The following is an 18,161-nucleotide window of genomic DNA, read 5'->3' on the forward strand; positions in this document are numbered from 1 at the left end:
CCAGGTTGGATTTTCCTTTAGTTTGGCTTGAGAAGGAGCAGCTGAATTTTTTGAGCAGTAGCCAGACCAAACAGGTCTTGCTATTTCTGAGATAGGGAGAAGGATCAAAATATGAGCAAATGCAGCTTGAGTTTGGAAGATAAGAAACTAAAGAAGGGAATGGAAAAGAATGAAAACACAACATTTATGAACTTAGTGGGACAGTAAAGCTACTCAGATCCATGTTTACAGGATCGGAGCCTTAAAACGGTGAATCTAGCTTCTGTGTCCCAACCCTGCATGTCTTGCATGCCAAAAATGCATACTTTGTTACTAGTGGCACTTAGGAACATAAAAGGGCTGTCACTTCTTTGCATTTCAATACACATTCCATACCTTTAAATAATAATAATGTGTAATAATAAATTCTTAGTTCTTCTATAATACAGTCTATATGGTGATCTCAAAGTGCTTTACAAAGGAGGTATCATTTCAATTTTACAGATGGGTAAACTGAGGCACAACTAGGTGCTGTGACTTGCTCAAGGTCATTCACCAAGCAATAGCAGGGCTGGAAACAAACTCAGGTGTCCTGAGTGCCAATCTATTGCTCTATCTTCTAGGCAACACTGCCTCCCTTGAAAATAAAATATTAGGAAGGGAAGCGGAGAGTTATCAAAAACTAACAAATGTTTAAGGACTAAATGCTTAAGGAAATGGGCCCAGGCAGATCTATATTACAGTATAAGAAACATTTGAAAAGAGTACGTAAACCTAGTAAAGTCAATGAGAATCTTTCTGTTGACTTATGTAGCCTTTGGATCAGGCCTCATGAGAGCAGAGATGGGGAAAAAATAGAGAATTGGCAGTTAGCAGGAATGCTGTTAAGAATATAGGCAAGTGTTGTGGTTGGACATCTCTACAATGTGCTCTTCTGAGTACAAATATGTGATATTGAGAGGGCAGCATATTTTGAAATATTCCAATATTCCTCAATGTTATAAATATTTTATTAGAATAATAGAAAAAAATACATACAGATAACCATAGGATACACACACAACTGGAAGTTTAAGGATAAATTTCATACTTTTCAATATGAAACAAGATACTCAGTACATATCTCATGGAGATATATAACAAAGTTAAATAATGCAATAGAATAATCATGAAAATGACACTGCAGAATTTCTTAAACAAGAATAGAAAGATTCACCTTTCATTGCATGAAACTGAACTATATATTTACTAGGAATGTCGGTTTCCCCCCATTTGTGACTGTTTAGAAACGTCAATGGTTAGCCATATTGAAAAAACAACTAGCCATTTATGATTTTTTTACTATGTATGTACAGTATATACAGATCTTGCTTGGATAGCTAGCAAGATAGTTTGTGTGTTATATTAATGTGAATTTGATATCTGAATGCATATTAAAACATTACTACAGTGGTGTCAGAATTTTACTGATCTTGGTTCACTTGAGGTTGATATTTTTGATTTTTGTTGTTGTTGTAACAATACTTTGAGATTAAACTGAAAAAACAGAATATCATTTTTATGTCACATGAACATTTGACATTGTGTAATTTGCTATTCGATTGAAAGCTGTCTGAAAGGATAGAATAACGTATGATTTGTCTAAGCTTTGCAAATGTAGAAAATCAAATGTACCAGGTTTGGCATCTCTTTTATATATTGCTATGGAACATATAGATTTAGAACAATCTCCGTAATAACAAGGACAAAAAGTCTTTGTTTATATATATATCTATATCTATATATATTTCTATATATCTAGTAAAAGCTATAGTATATTGCCATAGTCATACCAAGAATTATATGATGTTCATGGGATTTATTACAGAATGCCAGCCCAGCTGAGGGAGATGGAGGTGCTTAGACACAGAGGTCCCTTTCAGCAACCAAAAGGAGAACTCTGGGTAGCAGCAATGCTAAAAGGGAGCAGAGGAGTAACAGCATATATTGAATCAGGCATAGTTTGCAATGTGATGTGGTAGACAAAGGGCCAATGTAATTTTGGGCTGAATATTCAGAAGAAACACATCACAGAGCAGGGAGGCAACGGTCCCTTTCTATAAGGCCACGGTGCATCTGCACCTAAAATACAGTGCTCAGTTCTGGGCACTGCATTTTCCAAAACACCTTGGGGGTGTGGGAATTCAGAGAAGGGCAACAAAAATGAGCCAGGAGCGGGAGGGATCAGGTTATGAAGACAGAATATAATGCTAAATATGTATGCGATAACCTGGCAAAGAGATGGATGAAGTAGGGGAATGAGAAAAAAATCTAAAATTAATTCAAATACATATAAATGGAGAGAAAGGACTTGTGTTCTCGAAGGGAGGTATACAAACGTATGCTGACTATGAGGAAAAAGAGAAAACCTTTGAAGTGTGGCTCTCAAGAGAAGTGCTGGAAACCCTGTCTCTTGGACTTTCAAAGGTAAATGGGACAAAACAGTGACAGGAGATGGACAAGGTCTTTTCCATCTCTAATATCTATGATTATCTGATAGATTTAGAGTAGATTATGTAAAAGGACAGTACGCAAGCTTATCTGAACATACTTGGTAAACATACTGCTTTTAAAAGATCTCATCGGTCCAAGATTTGTCATTAGATTCCAGTTAAATATGCATCCATTTTCATCTGTTTGTGTGGATTAGAATTATTCTATCACAATGACACGGGATACACTCAAAACAATTTAGTGTCACTGCAAAAAAAATGGAGTTCATCATAGAGCTAAGGTGTATCTGAGACTCTGTGAAGCTCTCAAATCGTAGCATAATACTCTTACTCTCATTTACATCAGATTTGACAAATGTATTATGTAAACTCCTTTGGTTCAAGTATTAAGGCATTTTAGATTCCTTTAAAAGGATTTACTGAATTTTTATATGGTGGGTTTTTTTTTTAATTTAACCTACAATGGAATATGAAGTATTTAAAAACACAGAGTTGAAAAAAAACCCATGCATAACCACTGCATTTTTTTTTTAAAAAGCACTTTTGTAACTGATTTAATGTATCCAATGAATGACAATGTATCACCACAACACTGCATTAAAAGTCAAGAAAGGTACTATCCATATGAAACTGGATAAACTGTAGATGTTCACGACTGATGCACCAGAACCTCTTGCATCCATACCTGTGACAAATGAAAAATTTGGGATTAAATTAATGCAATATATATGATGTCTCAAAACATGTAACCAATAAGTACTCTGGCACAGATCCTCAAAGCTATTTAGGCCCCAACTCCAATTAAAAGCAGTGGGAGTTAGAAACCTAGACACCTTTGAGTATCTCAGCCTCTGTTATTTTCCAGATAAGATTCATAGATTCTAGGACTGGAGAGGTAATCGAGTCCAGTCCCCTGCCCGCATGGCAGGACCAAATACTGTCTAGACCATCCCTGATAGACATTTATCTAACCTAGATTTATTACAGTTCTTCATTTCAGCTAATCAATGCAAGGTTTACCAAATAATTCTAAATATTTATAAAGAATTGAAATACATTCACATTTCAGGAGGATTCACAGAACTGTCTTCATCTTTAAGGTTATAAATAAAAAAAAGAGAGCCATATGAAAAGTGAAAATCTGATTTTTTTAACACACACACACACACACTTATGTATATATATAAAATCTCTCTCTCTCACTCACACACAGACTGTCTAATCTACATGGTAATTTACCAAACCAAAAGAAGGAAGTTTATCATGAGTAAGGACATGTGAATGTTAATTGGTTTCCTTTTTATTAACTTATTACCATACAGCGTACAAGCATGGTTTTTTCCCTCTTTTAATCAATAAAGAATCCATTCATATAAAGACTGGCTCCTACAACTGCTGGCTGTGGATGTTAGGCGCAAAGTCTAGTCATGATTCAGTCAACTAAAACAAAATAGGTGGTGTTACAAAATACTGGGAATATATATAATTAGTGGTGCCATTTAATGCCTATTGCTGAAGCACTTTAATCCCAGATGTATAAATGATTAACAATTTCTCTGTTAATTTCAGATGCTAGTTAGCATTACTTTGCATTCTGAAACTCAATTAAACTAAGCTCAAGTCAAGTTCATGATCCTTATGCTATTAGGTCTGTCTTGTATCCTGTCACTGGGGTATAGAACTTTTATAAAACATTAGCAGAGCAAAACCTTTCATAGATTTTTTTCAGAAGGCACACACTTGGCCAAATCCTCAGCTGGGGTAAATCACTGAAGCCCCATTAACTTCATGTTGAGCAACTCTAAAGCCTGAGCATTCCCAGAGTACTATATTAGCGTTACTTAAGAGACTTCCTTTTCCGAACATTGTCACTATCTGCCTTCTTTCTAGATGTCCAGGGAGTTCAAGTTAAGGTTATCTTGCCCGGAATACAAGTGAGTTGCTCTCTTCAGTCCTTTGATCAACCTATAGTGGGTACTTATGTAACAAGATGACATCACCCTGAGTAGAGCATCAGCACATTACTTACTTGGACTCTCACAACCTGGAGCAACAAAAGATCAGAATTTATGCTCCTTGTGCATCTGCTTTTCCACTAAGTTTTGGAATGAAATGTCAGACAATATGTCAACAGAAACTCCACCAGAGAGGTCCTTTGGGGCCATCTGCCTGTCCCAAGTCAGGATAAAGGAGGAGGGTTGGGCGTAGGTGCTAGCAACTCCACCCCGTAAAAAATCAACCTGCTACAGAAACGCCAACAATAGAGATAACAGAGACTTTTAGCCTGGAAAAAGAAGGGTCTTCAACTCGAAGACGCATGACGCTGGGTGGTGAAAGTCGTGAGGAAGCCACTAAGCCGATTACCCTTCTTGCAACCAGGAGGATTACCATCGGTACATGGAACGTGAGGACCATGTACGAGTAACCAGCTAGAGCAAATGGCCCAGGATAAAGGACTCTGGAGGTCTGTGGTTGGCGGCCCATACCCTGACTGGGGTGACGGGCATGAGTGAGAGAGAGTGAGTGATGTCAACAGAGGAACCACCACAGTTTTGACAGGGCAGTGACCTAGGAGTCCGATGATTTGGGTTCTCTCGGGGGGAGGGATAGCTCAGTGGTTTGAGCTTTTGCCTGCTAAACCCAGGGTTGTGAGTTCAATCCTTGAGGGGGCTACTTAGGGATCTGGGGCAAAAAATCAGTACTTGGTCCTGCTAGTGAAGGCAGGGGGCTGGACTCGATGATCTTTCAGGGTCCCTTCTAGTTCTATGCGATAGGTATATCTCCATATATTTATTTTCCCAGCTCTGCCACTGACAAGCTGTGTGGTCTTGTGCAAATCACTCCACCTCTCCGTACTTCTGTTTCCTCCTCACGCTTTGCCTGTTTAGAATGTAAGCTCTTCATGGCATGCATCCTCTCTTACTAAGCTGTATGTATGGTGCCTAGTGCTGTGGGGTTCTGATATCGGTAGGCTTCTAGGCATTACGGTAAGACAAAATAATGACACCTCATATCAGTGACTACATACTAGTCAGTTTGGGAATCCGGATCTCATCACTGCTAGTGCCATCTCCACCATCAGTTGTTGCTTTTACTTCTATGATGTAATCCTCATTGAATGGGAGTAAAAGTTCTGCTGATGTCGTATTTGTGTTCAGTTCATTCACATGGTTTTGACTGCTAGTCCTGTACAAAACCTGCAACAACAACAAAAAACTGAATTTTTGGCGATGCTGCATGCAGTTTTCCTTCCACCATGTACTGCTCCGAATTTTGTTTTTTGAAAAAGGGTTAAATTCTAAAAAAATACAGGGGGAAAAACAATCTCAGTTTTGGTTGACTTCATGTAGCAGAATTATACTCAATATCTAGAAAGGCAATAAAAGCAGATAACATTAATCAAGCTCTTTTATCCCAGCTTTAATCTAAAATGGCACAATATATAATGATAACAAATGAATAATATATTCTCTTGAGTTTCTTAGTAATGTATTGTTCTATAAATTATCCCTCCACTTGGAACCTGTCATTATCTAGATCAAACACTTCAAGCAATAAATAGTAAGGGGACACAGAGAAGGGAGTTAATAAAAATGTGGAAATTATGGGCTATACTGGAAGAAGTTCTGCAAGTATTGAATGATTATTCTGTCATGGAAATTAACCGTATGTGTCCTGCTGCATTTTAAACACTGGGAGCTATATCCAGCCCTGGGTTATGTCAGCTTCCATTGAGTAACCCAGGGTTGCAGCCCACAGTGTTAAAAAATTGTCCTTGGAGGAGAAAGGGTATTGGTGACGGTGTCACAGTAGGCCAATGTGCCCACATCCCCCTTTCTCCCATAAGGTCTGGATTTGGCCAGCACAGCTTCCAGAGTGGGTGGCTTGATTGGGAAGATAGCACGGGCTGGAAGCCCAGAGAATGTGTTGATCCAATGCATCCCCCAGAATAGCATCCATCAGGGCAATTCTTGCACTCAGACTTCAGAGTAGCAGCCGTGTTAGTCTGTATCCGCAAAAAGAACAGGAGTACTTGTGGCACCTTAGAGACTAACAAATTTATTAGAGCATAAGCTTTCGTGGGCTACAACCCACTTCTTCGGACTTGCACTCAGAGTCGTCCTTGGAAGATGGAGGTAATTGCATAAGAATAACACAACTTCCCAATGGTATCAGTGGGAGTGGAGTGAAAAAATAGCAGAAGTTCACTGGAAATGTAGGCATGACATCCCACCATTAAGTTATCAATGCCCATCTACGTTACAGAGACAAGGTGTCAATGCATATCTACATTACAGGGACAAGTTTACTGGGCCAAATTGAATTTAGTTGGTGAAAGTTTCTGAGCTCCATAGAACTCTTCTTCAGGTCTGGGAAGGAGAGCTTGATGTAGCTTGAATACTTGCCAACAAAAGAAGTCAGTCCAATAAAAGATATTACCTCACTCATCTTGTGTCTCTGATTTCCTGGGAGCAACGCAGCTACAACAACATATCTACGTTATGACAGCCTCCTGAGTTGCCCTATAGGTTGCAGTGCTGCTCAGAATCTTTATAGCATTACATGATCCAGCCCCACCCTTGGCACACCCCCACCCACTCTCAGCCCCACCTCTGAGTCAAGACATGCCCCTGAAACCACGGCTCGTGTGAGACCTCGGAGAACAATTTTATGGGTTTCTTCCTTTATAATGGCTGTGCTGGGAGAATCCTCTCCTGTCAAATGTGGGGCTTTTAGGGCCCCTTGATGCTGCTCCAAGGCCCTTTTACTTGGCGTAAATGGTCTGAAGCAGGGGTAATGATCTCTCCTCTAAGTGCCTAAATCACTTTTGAAAATGGGTTTTAGGTGCTTTTGAAAACTTTACCCAGTGTAACAAGACTTCAGTAGTAGACGTTTGTATTGTATTTATTGAAGCTACAGCCAAGGCAACCTAATGCTGTGCCAAATACTGCAGAAGAGATAGTGTTGAATCTGTGACTAGGTATATTTGCATTCCAACTATGCCCTGCAAGCCCAATGACCTAACTTTCCAGGTGTCTTGCATAGGCTGTAACCAACCATCAGTCTCTTGTTAACACAACCCAGAATGGCTCAAAAATGTTGCCAGTATTCAGATTTGTGATGTAAATACTGTTTACAGTAATAACATCAAGGGGTGAAAATCAATGTAGCTCTGTAGAAGCATCCTCTGTAATTAACTAAGAGATAGCAATTGTATAGGGCACATATAGATTTATAGAACGCTCTGAACATTTGTTTGCTGCTAGAATACTATTAACAATGGAAGTTTTATCAAGGCAGTGGAAGTTTTCCCACAGTAGTTAAAAAGCCATGAAATTATCAGTTTGACACATGGCAATCAGTTTGATAAATTGGGCCAACATTGTAGTTGAGCCGAGGATCTGGCTCACTTTCTTTTGTTTCAAATGAAATAATATAAACAATGGCTATAAAAAAGGGGTGCAGTAAAGATGTTTTGGGAGTGGTATCGTGCACCCCACATTCAGGAGTTCTGCAAAATGGCTGCATCTGCAAGCATTTTAAACTCTAAATTTGCTGCCTTGGAAATAAACATGAAAAAAGCTTAAAATGAAAGTGTTTATTGCCGTAAAGTTCTCTAGCTATACTGTTTTTACCTACCTTATATCCAGTTACTTCGGATTCATTCTCCATTGCTTTCACTTGCTCCCAGTTCAGTACTACCTTGGAGTCTGTAACATTCCATATAACGTTTCCTGGAGGCTGACTGGGTGCTTGAAATACATAATGAAAGCATGATTTTAATTTACTTGGCATTAGTGATTTATTATACAGCAGTAAATAATAGTTCAGGTAATTGACTGTCATTACATGTTAGATGTAAAAGCAACTCAAATAGATCATCATCGCTTGTAGACTGTATGGTTCAGAGACTAAATTGGAAAAACAGAAGAGGAGATAAATAGAGATGCACAAAAATGTTATTTCTGACTTATCAGTCTATGGTCCTTCATTGAACATGGCCAGATAAAAGCTTTTGTATCAAGATATAAAAATGATGAATTAGAACAAATTATAATAAGAGGAATGATGATACAGACCTTTTATATCTTTAACATTCTGTTAAGACTGAAAATATTTTGCAATGAATAACCTCTTTGACAAATTTAGTCTTTCTTCATTTGAATTTATTGGTTACGGCAAAAGTATTTAACATTTCTTTTGTTACTTTTTTTTTAACTCTGGTATGATTATGAAGAGTTATCTGTAAGTTTTCAGTAATTCCCATTAGAGCTGCAGTCAGACTGTCACTGGTCAGATAAACCACGTAGTATTCTTTCTGTTCCCTGACAGAATAAGGCCAAGATTTTCAAAACAGACTAGTAAATGTTGGGTGCCCAAATTTTTGATACAACTCGAAGGGGCCAGATATTCAAAAACAAGCTCCCAACCTCTGAAAATCAGGATCCCTTAAAGTGTCTCAAGTTGTGTATTTAGAGAATGAGGCATCTAGAGTCACCAGTCATTTCTGAAAATCTTGTCCTGAGCACATAACACACTTGAAAAGTATAACAGCCTACTAATGCTGTCAGCTAATAGAGTTAGCTATTGCTCAAGGAGCATAAGTCTAAGCTTTGGAGCAGAACGGTCAATATCAAACTATGGTAATGACCTTTGGTGGAATCTGTAGTATGAGCATTTTGAGTGCAAGTGCTCACTGGAACAAAACTAAAATTGTTTCACATATGAAACTTCATAATTTTTCTATGAACATGCATGTCAGTAAATCTGGATTCACATATGTTCATACCAAGCAGACACAAAAGCAAATATTTTTTTCCAGTATATTCCTTGCTCTGATTACTAAGTAGGATTTACCTTGATGAACTAATATCCAATTTCTATATCTATAAAAGGAGTTTGTCAAATAAAGTTTTTTATACCCGAGAGCTGAGTGTTATAGCGTATTTTAGTAGTTCTTACACACTGATATTAAGATTGGGTTTGAGAATTAATAAATCATTCTTTTAAACCCATAGCAAAATAGTAATATGACATCTGCAAACAAGTGGAAAAATGCACAATAATTATGCATAAATCATAGGCCTCTACCACTTGACTTACAGAAGTAACTCACAAGTATAGATGTGCAAATAATCAATTTTTTGGTTCAGTGGATGAACAAAAAAAATTGGCTGAATTGGATCAACAGAAACAATTAAAAAATATCCACTGACATTTGAAAAGTAAAAAAAAAAATATCAATTCAGATCAAATGAAATGTTTGACTCAAAACAGAACATTCCATTTCATTTTTGAGGTTTTTAACCTTTTAAATGTTTCCAAAACAAAAATCAAAATATTTTGTTTCAGAAATGCCAATATGAAATGTTTTGATATTTCTCATTTTTTTTATTTGACCAAAACAATTTGCCAAATTTGACCCAAATGGATGAATTATTTCATGACCTGAAAGAATTGGAACCTGTATTTTGTGTGCACACACAAAAAAATTGCATGTCAAATTTTGCTCAACTCTAAGCATGTGAATAATTCCACTGACTTCACAGGGACCACTGATATACTTAAAGTTAGTTACATGCTTAAGTACCTTGCTGAATTAGGCCTTCAGCGCAGAACATATGTTCTAATGAATTTTATATATATCGCAAGTACTGATAAATGTTAAATTGTTTTAGCATATGGTTTATCATATGAAGACTTGCACAGTTGTTTATCTGAACTTTTGCCTAATTCAAGGTTTTTAAGGCAGAACAGTAATTCTTGATTTTTGGTTTAAAAATATTAATTTGCATAAAGATAAAGGCACAATGTAATGTTTAAACCTAAAATATGCTGCAAAAATATTCTGTCAAATATTTGGGATAAACAGAATATAACTTATTGAAAAAATTCAAAGCCCTTTTTTTCTGAAGAAAAATTTATTCTCCCCAAAACAGTTAACATACCACAGCCAGTGTTTGGAATGCGATAGTTTTAGTCCACCATTCCACTGACTTCTCTCCTATGCAATTAACTAAAAAGTTCTCTTGCACAATGGCCTTGACTTAACCCAACCTCTATAAGCTGAATTCACAGTGTACTAGCTTTATATTAAGTTTATAATTAATAGAACTATGGTCATTTGAAAATGATCTTTGCCTCTCCAATGACTACGACAGTAACATGATAACCTAAATGGGAGTATTCTGCTGCAGGAGATATTACAATAACTGGCTCCTTCTTGCTTCATTTCAGGATCTTCGTTACCAGTTGCCAAACCTATGCAGAAACTTATATTTGCATCTCTCTACACCACATCAAGAAGTTTCAATTAAGAGAGAGCATCTAATCATTATAGACCAACTGTGAGATAATTGACCATGATGGGAATTATGAGTCCCATGCTGAACTGAAGCCTATTAAAAATGAAATGTGACTGGTTGACTTTCCCTCAGAGAGTTCTAATTAGGTTTATTCCTGTCATGGTGACACAAAATGAATTTTACCATTAGATTTATGGGAATTAAAATAGGGGAGTTGCTCTGATGGATCAATATATTGCACCTCTGCTTTTAGTTCTGCCTGATGGGATTGAAAACAATGAAGCTATTAGGGCAAGTTTTAACAGCCTTTGCTAGGAGGTCACCTTCAGTGATACTCTTACAAGGTTAAAAGAAATGTGGTGATACTCTCTTAGAAATATGAAAATGTGCATAATATTTAACAGGGGGAAACACTGTTTCCAAGGTGGTTGATACAGAACCTGCAATGGAAACAATTTAGTACGGCTTACAGCAGTGTTTTTCAACTGGTGCTTTCAGACCCCCCAGCCTCATGGTGAGTGTAATGAGAAGCAATCACTGGGGTTGTGAGGCAAATTTTATAACAATCTAATGCAAAGAAAATCTTGCTTTCCCCCCTCTCTGAACACCCTAACCCATGCAAATCAGGTTTTCTGTCAATCTCTCAAAACACCCCCACAAATACATTTATATAGGCTTAGCACTGAAACACTATTTTTTTACTCTTACTTTTATAAAATATGAAGGGCGGGGGGAGGGGCACATTTTTTTCCCATTGAATAAGGACTTGCCAGCCTGAAAAGATTGAGAAACATCAAAAGATTGGCTTTAGGCATAATGCATTGATTATGACAAGAACATTGACCATTGAACCCTCATGATCCATGACTATGGTATGTGACTTGTATGTTTCATGTTAGAGGTTAATATTAACTAATATCGTATGGGTTGCATGCAAAAATGTGGAAAGTGCAATTGTAACATATATAATCATATGCACAATAAGAAGGGCATTATTCAAAAAGATCTGAGGGGGTATTGGTGGAAATTAAAAAGCTTAAAATGTGAGCTGATGGAAGAAAGGAACACTTATTTTCAACAACTTTTAATGAAAAATGTGTCCACGTTTCACTGAAAATTTTGAATTTTCAAATTCTTCAAACAGTTCTACTCAAAAGAAAGTAGAGAATGAAAAGAAAGGAACGAGATGGTGAGGAATGTTTCATGAGTGGAAAGTTTGGAGGAATTCTGAAAAAGCCGTGTTTGAATTAAAGTTTTCCTTAGAGAAGATGAGAAGACTTGAAACATTCAAATTCTTTGCATGAGTACTAAAGTTGTGCAGAAAGCTGTTAACTTTCACTTAATGTGAGGGATACAAAAAATTTTCAAATTGCCACACACTTCTGTTGAACCATAATCTATTTACCTTCATTACTCACTACCAAAATATTGATGCGTAGCTAGAAACTTTTTAATCAGCCTGTTCCATCTACCAGATGTATTCATTCAGGGCCAAATCCAAAGCCCACTGAAGTCAATGGCATGAGGCCTTAATTCAATAACTACCACAGTCAAGTGGTTTTGTCTCACTTAGTTTTGTATATTCGTCCAAGACACCACGATGTCACAAAATTAGGACTGGAGCATCAGTGAATGGGTCAGGCAATAATCAGTGGACTTAGGGAAGAAAACTTCCATTTATACAAAAATATGAGCAATGTACAAAAATATCAGTAAAATGATAGTTAAACTGGCAGTGGTGTTTTTACTTAACACTTTTTGATACGGGATATAGTAAAATCGACAATACTATAATGTAAACATTCTAACAAAACAATATTTAGCATTTCTATGGAACACTTTTAAAATTCTAATGGGAAAAATCCTGCCTGCCTTACTCATGTGAGTAGCCACAATGATGTTAACTTTATTGGGGCTATTCTTCAAGGGCCAGAGTCTGATAAACTGACTCACATATTGGGATTGGCCATGGGACTACTCAAGATAGAATTGCATTAGTAAATATATCAGAGTCTGTCTCTCTGTGTATATACACCTCTACCCCAATATAACGCAACCTGATATAACCTGAATTCGGATATAATGCGGTAAAGCTGCGCTCCGGGGCGCGGAGCTGCGCACTCTAGCAGATCAAAGCAAGTTCGATATAACACGGTTTCACCTATAACGCGGTACGATTTTTTGGCTCCCGAGAACAGCGTTATATCGGGGTAGAGGTGTATTTGGCCCTTTATTCAGATTTACTTGTGGATTTATGTTAGTTAAAAAGCAATGCTTCAAAATTTATGGCATTGATTCTGAACTGTGTTTAAACATTTCCTGTTCTGTGGAAATTATCACAGCCTTTCTGAGTATTTGTGTGTTCTCCGGAGTGAAATCTTGTTTTGGTAGTAAAGTGGTATCTTGTGAGTAATCTGGGCAAGAGAACACAAGAGTCAACATAAGTGATTGTTTTACATGAACTACAGTCCACCTCCAAAGTCAGGTTCTAGAGAACTTATTTTATAAAGCCATGAAATATTCAGTGAGTCACTTGGTTCCATATAGCAGAAGACTGTTTTTCAACATCATAAAATCAAACCTGACTTTTGAAAATTCTTTATCAGTATGAAGAATTTAGTAGTCCAGATTCACAAACGTTTGGAAATCAGTGGTGGTGACTTTCAGCTAGTCGGGTCCATGAACATGTTTGATTTTTGCATAACCATGATCATGAACAACATCCACAGAAGTGGGTGTTGGCTCTGGGCTTGAATTTGAAAAAGTGTGAGGGTTCTATTTTATATGAAAGTCTGGTTCATTTGTTCCTCTCATCATTCCCAATAATGCACACGTTCTCCCTTTTGCCTGCAAGTGATGAAAACCCATGATGGCCCTCCCCTCATTTATTTAGACTGATGATACCCACGTGTCTTTTTTGTGGTGGCATTGACGGTGGCACTAAAGGGTCCTGACCCAGCACTGTTATATGCCCGGACAGCTGTGTAATATGCTAAGTTGCTCTTCAAGCCTGTTATTCTTACTGATGTCTCATTCCCTGTAGCTTTTACTCTATTTGAAGATTCTTCTTTTCCACCATTATTCCAGTACCTGACCTATGATACAAAACATAACGAGTTAAAATGTTTTCATGACAAAATGTTCATACGCAGTATTATGTCTGATTCCTGTAAGTGCTTTTTTCTCTCTTGAAAATGGTGGAATTACCTTAAAGTTTCAGAAATAATACATATCCTATGAAAATACCATCCCTATTCCCTATCTGGCTTTACTTTTCATACTAATATTTCTTTCTTAGTGTGGTTATAGAAAAAAGGAAACTAAAATGTTAGAGACTATTTGAATGAAAATGATGACAGAGGAAAAGCATTAGTTCATCATTACATTCTCTGCCCTGCGCTGATTGGCTGTTTGCTTCAACCCTCTTCCTCCCTTACAGCCTCTTCACCTCAACTTCCCGCCATACGTGCCCCTCTCATCCTCGTCTTCCTGCCCTGTCTCCCTAACCTTCCTTTCTCTTCAATATCACCTCTCCCCTCACTTTTCTTTCCGTGTAGCTGATACCCTCTTAACTAGGCCCTCCACCCCCCAAAATCATAGAACTAACATGACGTTTGCTGCCAACATATCGTTCACACTGTTTGTGTGTTCTACCCCTTCTCCCACCCTGTGTCTGCCTCATCTATTTAGACTGTAAGCATTTCCAGGCAGGGGCTGTCTACTATTTGGTGTTTGTACAACACCTAGCACAATGGGACCCCATTCTTGGTCCTTAGGCAGTATCGTAACAAACACGATTAACAATAATAAACAAACAATAATACAACACACACTAAACTCATTAGAACACTGTATCTTATAAAACAGTTCCCATGCAAATTAAAGCTGTCATTCAAAAAATATCAGCTTTAGGCAGACAGAGAGATAGAACCATGACTGCCATCACAGGGATCGCTATACAATACACGCCCATTCTGGTTGGTTCTCAAAGATATTTGGAAAGAGACACCACACTTAGTCAGAGAGAGAGAGAGAGAAAGAAAATTCTCTACTATATAGAACCTATACATTGGACATCAGTGACCCTAGCCTCTGTTTGCCAGAAGCTGGGAATGGGCGACAGGGGATGGATCACTTGATGATTACCTGTTCTGTTCATTCCCTCTGGTACACCTGGCATTGGCCACTGTTGGAAGACAGGATACTGGGCTAGATGGACCCCCTCCCTTAGTTTATTTTCCAAGCTGAATAGCCTCAGTCTTCTTATCCTCTCCTCATATGGAAGCTGTTCCATACCCTTAATCATTTTTGCTGCCCTTCTCTGTACCTTTTCCATTTCTAAAATATAATATTTGAGATGGGGTGACCGGAACTCCATGAAGTATTGAAGGTATGGGCATTATGGCATGATATTTACTATCTTATTATCTAAACCTTTCCTAATAGCTCATAACATTCTGTTCGCTTTTTTGACTGCCGCTGCACATTCAGCGGATGTTTTCAGAGAACCATCCACAATGATGCCAAGATCTCTTTCTTGATTGGTAACAGCTTATTTAGACCCAATCATTTTGTATGCATAGTTGGGATTATGTTTTCCAATGTGCACTACTTTGCATTTATCAACATTGAATTTCACCTGCCATTTTGTTGCCCTGTCACCCAGTTTTGTGAGATCTTTTTGTAGCTCTTCGCAGTCTGCTTTACTATAGAGTAATTTTGTATCATCTTCAAATTTTGCCACATCACTGTTTACCCCTTTTTCCAGATCATTTATGAACACGTTGAACAGCACTGGTCTCACTACAGATCCCTGAGGGACACCGCTATTTACCTCTTTCCATTCTGACCATTTATTCCAACCCTTTGTTTCCTTTTCTTTAATCAGCTACTTAACCATGAGAGGACATTTCCTCTTATCCCATGACTACTTACTTTGCTTAAGAGCCTTTGTTGAGCGACCGTGTCAAAGGCTTTTTGAAAGTCCAAGTACACTATATCCACTGGATCATCCATGTCCACATCTTTGTTGTCCCCCTCAAAGAATTCTAATAGATGGGTGAGGCATGATTTCCCTTTGAGAAAGCCATGTTGACTCTTCTCCAACAAATCGTGTTCACCTATGTGTCTGATAATTCTGTTCTTTACTATAATTTCAACCTATTTTCCTGGGATTGAAGTTAGGTTTACCGGCCTGTAATTGCCAGGATCGCCTCTACGGCCTTTTTAAAAAATTGGCATCACATTAGCTATCCTCTAGTCATCTGGTACAGAAGCTGATTTCAGTGATAGGTTACATACCACGGTTAGTGGATCTGCAATTTCATATTTGATTTCCTTCAGAACTCTTGGCTGAATACCATCTGGTCCTGGTGACTTAGTACTTTTTAAAACCTCCTCTATCAGCACCTGAATATGGGCCAGTTCCTCAGATTTGTCACCTAAAAAGAATAAGCTCAGGTGTGGGAATCTCCCTCACATCCCCCTCAGTGATAACCAATGCAAGAATTCATTTAGCTTCTCCACAATGGCCTTGTCTTCTTTGTGTGCGCCTTTAGCACCTTGATCATCCAGTGGCCCCACCGCTTGTTTGGCAGGCTTCCTGCTTCGGATGTACTTACATTTTTTTTGTTATTAGTTTTTGAGTCTTGCTAGTTGCTCTTCAAATTCTCCTTTGGCCTGGGTAATTATACTTTTACACTTGACTTGCAAGAGTTTACGCTCCTCTCTATTTTCCTCAGTAGGATCTGACTTCCAATTTTTAAAGGATTTCTTTTTGCCTCTAACCTTTTTGCCTCTTTTAGTCTGTTTAGCCATGGTGGCATTTTTTTGGTCCTCTTACTGTTTTTTAAAATTTGGGGTATACATTTAATTTGAGCCTCTATTATGGTGTTTTTAAAAAGGTTCCATACAGCTTGCAGGCATTTCACTCGTGACTGTTCCTTTTAAGTTCTGTTTAACTAACTTCCTTATTTTTGTGTAGTTCCCCTTTCTAAAGTTAAATGCTACTGTAGTGGGCATCTTTGGTTCCTACCACCACAAGGATGATACATTTCATTACATTGTGGTCACTATTACCAAGTTTTTCAGCTATATACACCTCTTGGACCAGATCCTGTACTCCACTTAGGACTAAATCAGAATTGCTTTTCCCCTTGTGGGTTCCAGGACTAGCTGCTCCAAGTATTAGTCATTAATGGTGTCTACAAAATGTATGTCTGCATCCCACCCTGACCTAGTCCATATAGCTGAAATCCCCCCCATTGTTATTGAGTTTTCTATTTTTAGACCCTATCTAATCTTCCTGAGCATTGCGCAATCACCATCCTGGTCAGGTGGTTGGTAATATATTCCTACTGCTATGTTCTTATTGTTATTTGAACATACTGCATGACTGCTAACTCACAAATAAATGATCAGGAAATAAAACATAATTATGGTCATGCTACCTTACTGGAGGGTGCATAGTTAAAGGGGTTTACCTCATAACCCAGTAACCGTCCACTACTCATTTTCCAAGGAATGGCATTCCAGGAAACTTCAATTACTGAAGATGACAAGCTTTTTGCAGAGACACCAGAAGGTGCTATGGTAGGCTCTGTATTTGGAAATAAAAAGAGAACAATAGTAAACAGGAATGGTAAATGGTAAAGAGGAAAATAAAAATGTCAGCACGGCTTTTAATTGAAAATGGCCTCAGTGATATCTGCTAAGCAAATATTCATTCAGCTGTTGTAATATTATCATATCAAACAGGCATTAAAAAACCATTCAAGAGATGATTCAAACACATACCCTCTTCAGCAGAAAAGACTGTGGTTACTGGGCTAAATGGCCCTTCTCCTTTATTATTATATACACCAACTTTGACTTCATACGGTGAAAATGGCAGGATGCTTTCATTTCTAAAGACATATCTTGGTGTATCAGGAGATGTGACTACAGTCTGTATCCATGTCGTAACGCCAAGAGGTCGGAAAGCAACAACATATCCAAATCCTTCACCATTTTGTAATTCTTCAGGAACAGGCTGTGCAAAAACAAGGATACAAGTTCATGGGTTATGTACGGTATATTAAAGTGTGCTCCCCTGAGGCTACCTCACGATTTGTACGGTATGATTGCCTTTAACAACAGAATAAATTGTTAGGAACGTTGCTTGTTTATCACTAAGTAAATTGGATTGACAGACACTGATTAAATATTTTTTAAAATGTTGGTCACATTTTATATTAAGGTTCCATTTATAAATTGTTTATAAAAGATTAAAAAGTGATTAATTGATATGTGTACGAAAAGTTCATCAGGACACCGCATTGCTTACTACTATGGGTTATAACTATTTAACACCTACTGAAGTGACAACCATCTATAACACACAGTA

The 18,161-nt window shown here is 37.8% G+C and overlaps 1 protein-coding gene across 1 annotated transcript in view; it reads right to left on the bottom strand.

Moving 5' to 3' along the window:
• Positions 1 to 2,954: 2,954 nt before the first annotated feature.
• The window catches only part of CNTN3 (contactin 3), a 69,016-nt gene continuing 53,809 nt past the window's right edge, over positions 2,955 to 18,161 (bottom strand). The window contains exons 13-18 of the mRNA XM_024194979.1: positions 17,573 to 17,807; positions 17,260 to 17,375; positions 13,686 to 13,872; positions 8,112 to 8,224; positions 5,500 to 5,668; positions 2,955 to 3,156 (exon numbers count right to left, since the gene is read on the bottom strand). Coding sequence (XP_024050747.1) covers positions 3,053 to 3,156; positions 5,500 to 5,668; positions 8,112 to 8,224; positions 13,686 to 13,872; positions 17,260 to 17,375; positions 17,573 to 17,807 — 924 coding nt within the window. The 3' untranslated portion in view covers positions 2,955 to 3,052. The remainder of the gene's footprint in view (positions 3,157 to 5,499; positions 5,669 to 8,111; positions 8,225 to 13,685; positions 13,873 to 17,259; positions 17,376 to 17,572; positions 17,808 to 18,161) is intronic.

This window comes from Terrapene carolina, unplaced genomic scaffold (assembly GCF_002925995.2).
Source record: "Terrapene carolina triunguis isolate 2854851 unplaced genomic scaffold, T_m_triunguis-2.0 Scaffold89, whole genome shotgun sequence".
NCBI lineage: Eukaryota > Metazoa > Chordata > Testudines > Emydidae > Terrapene > Terrapene triunguis.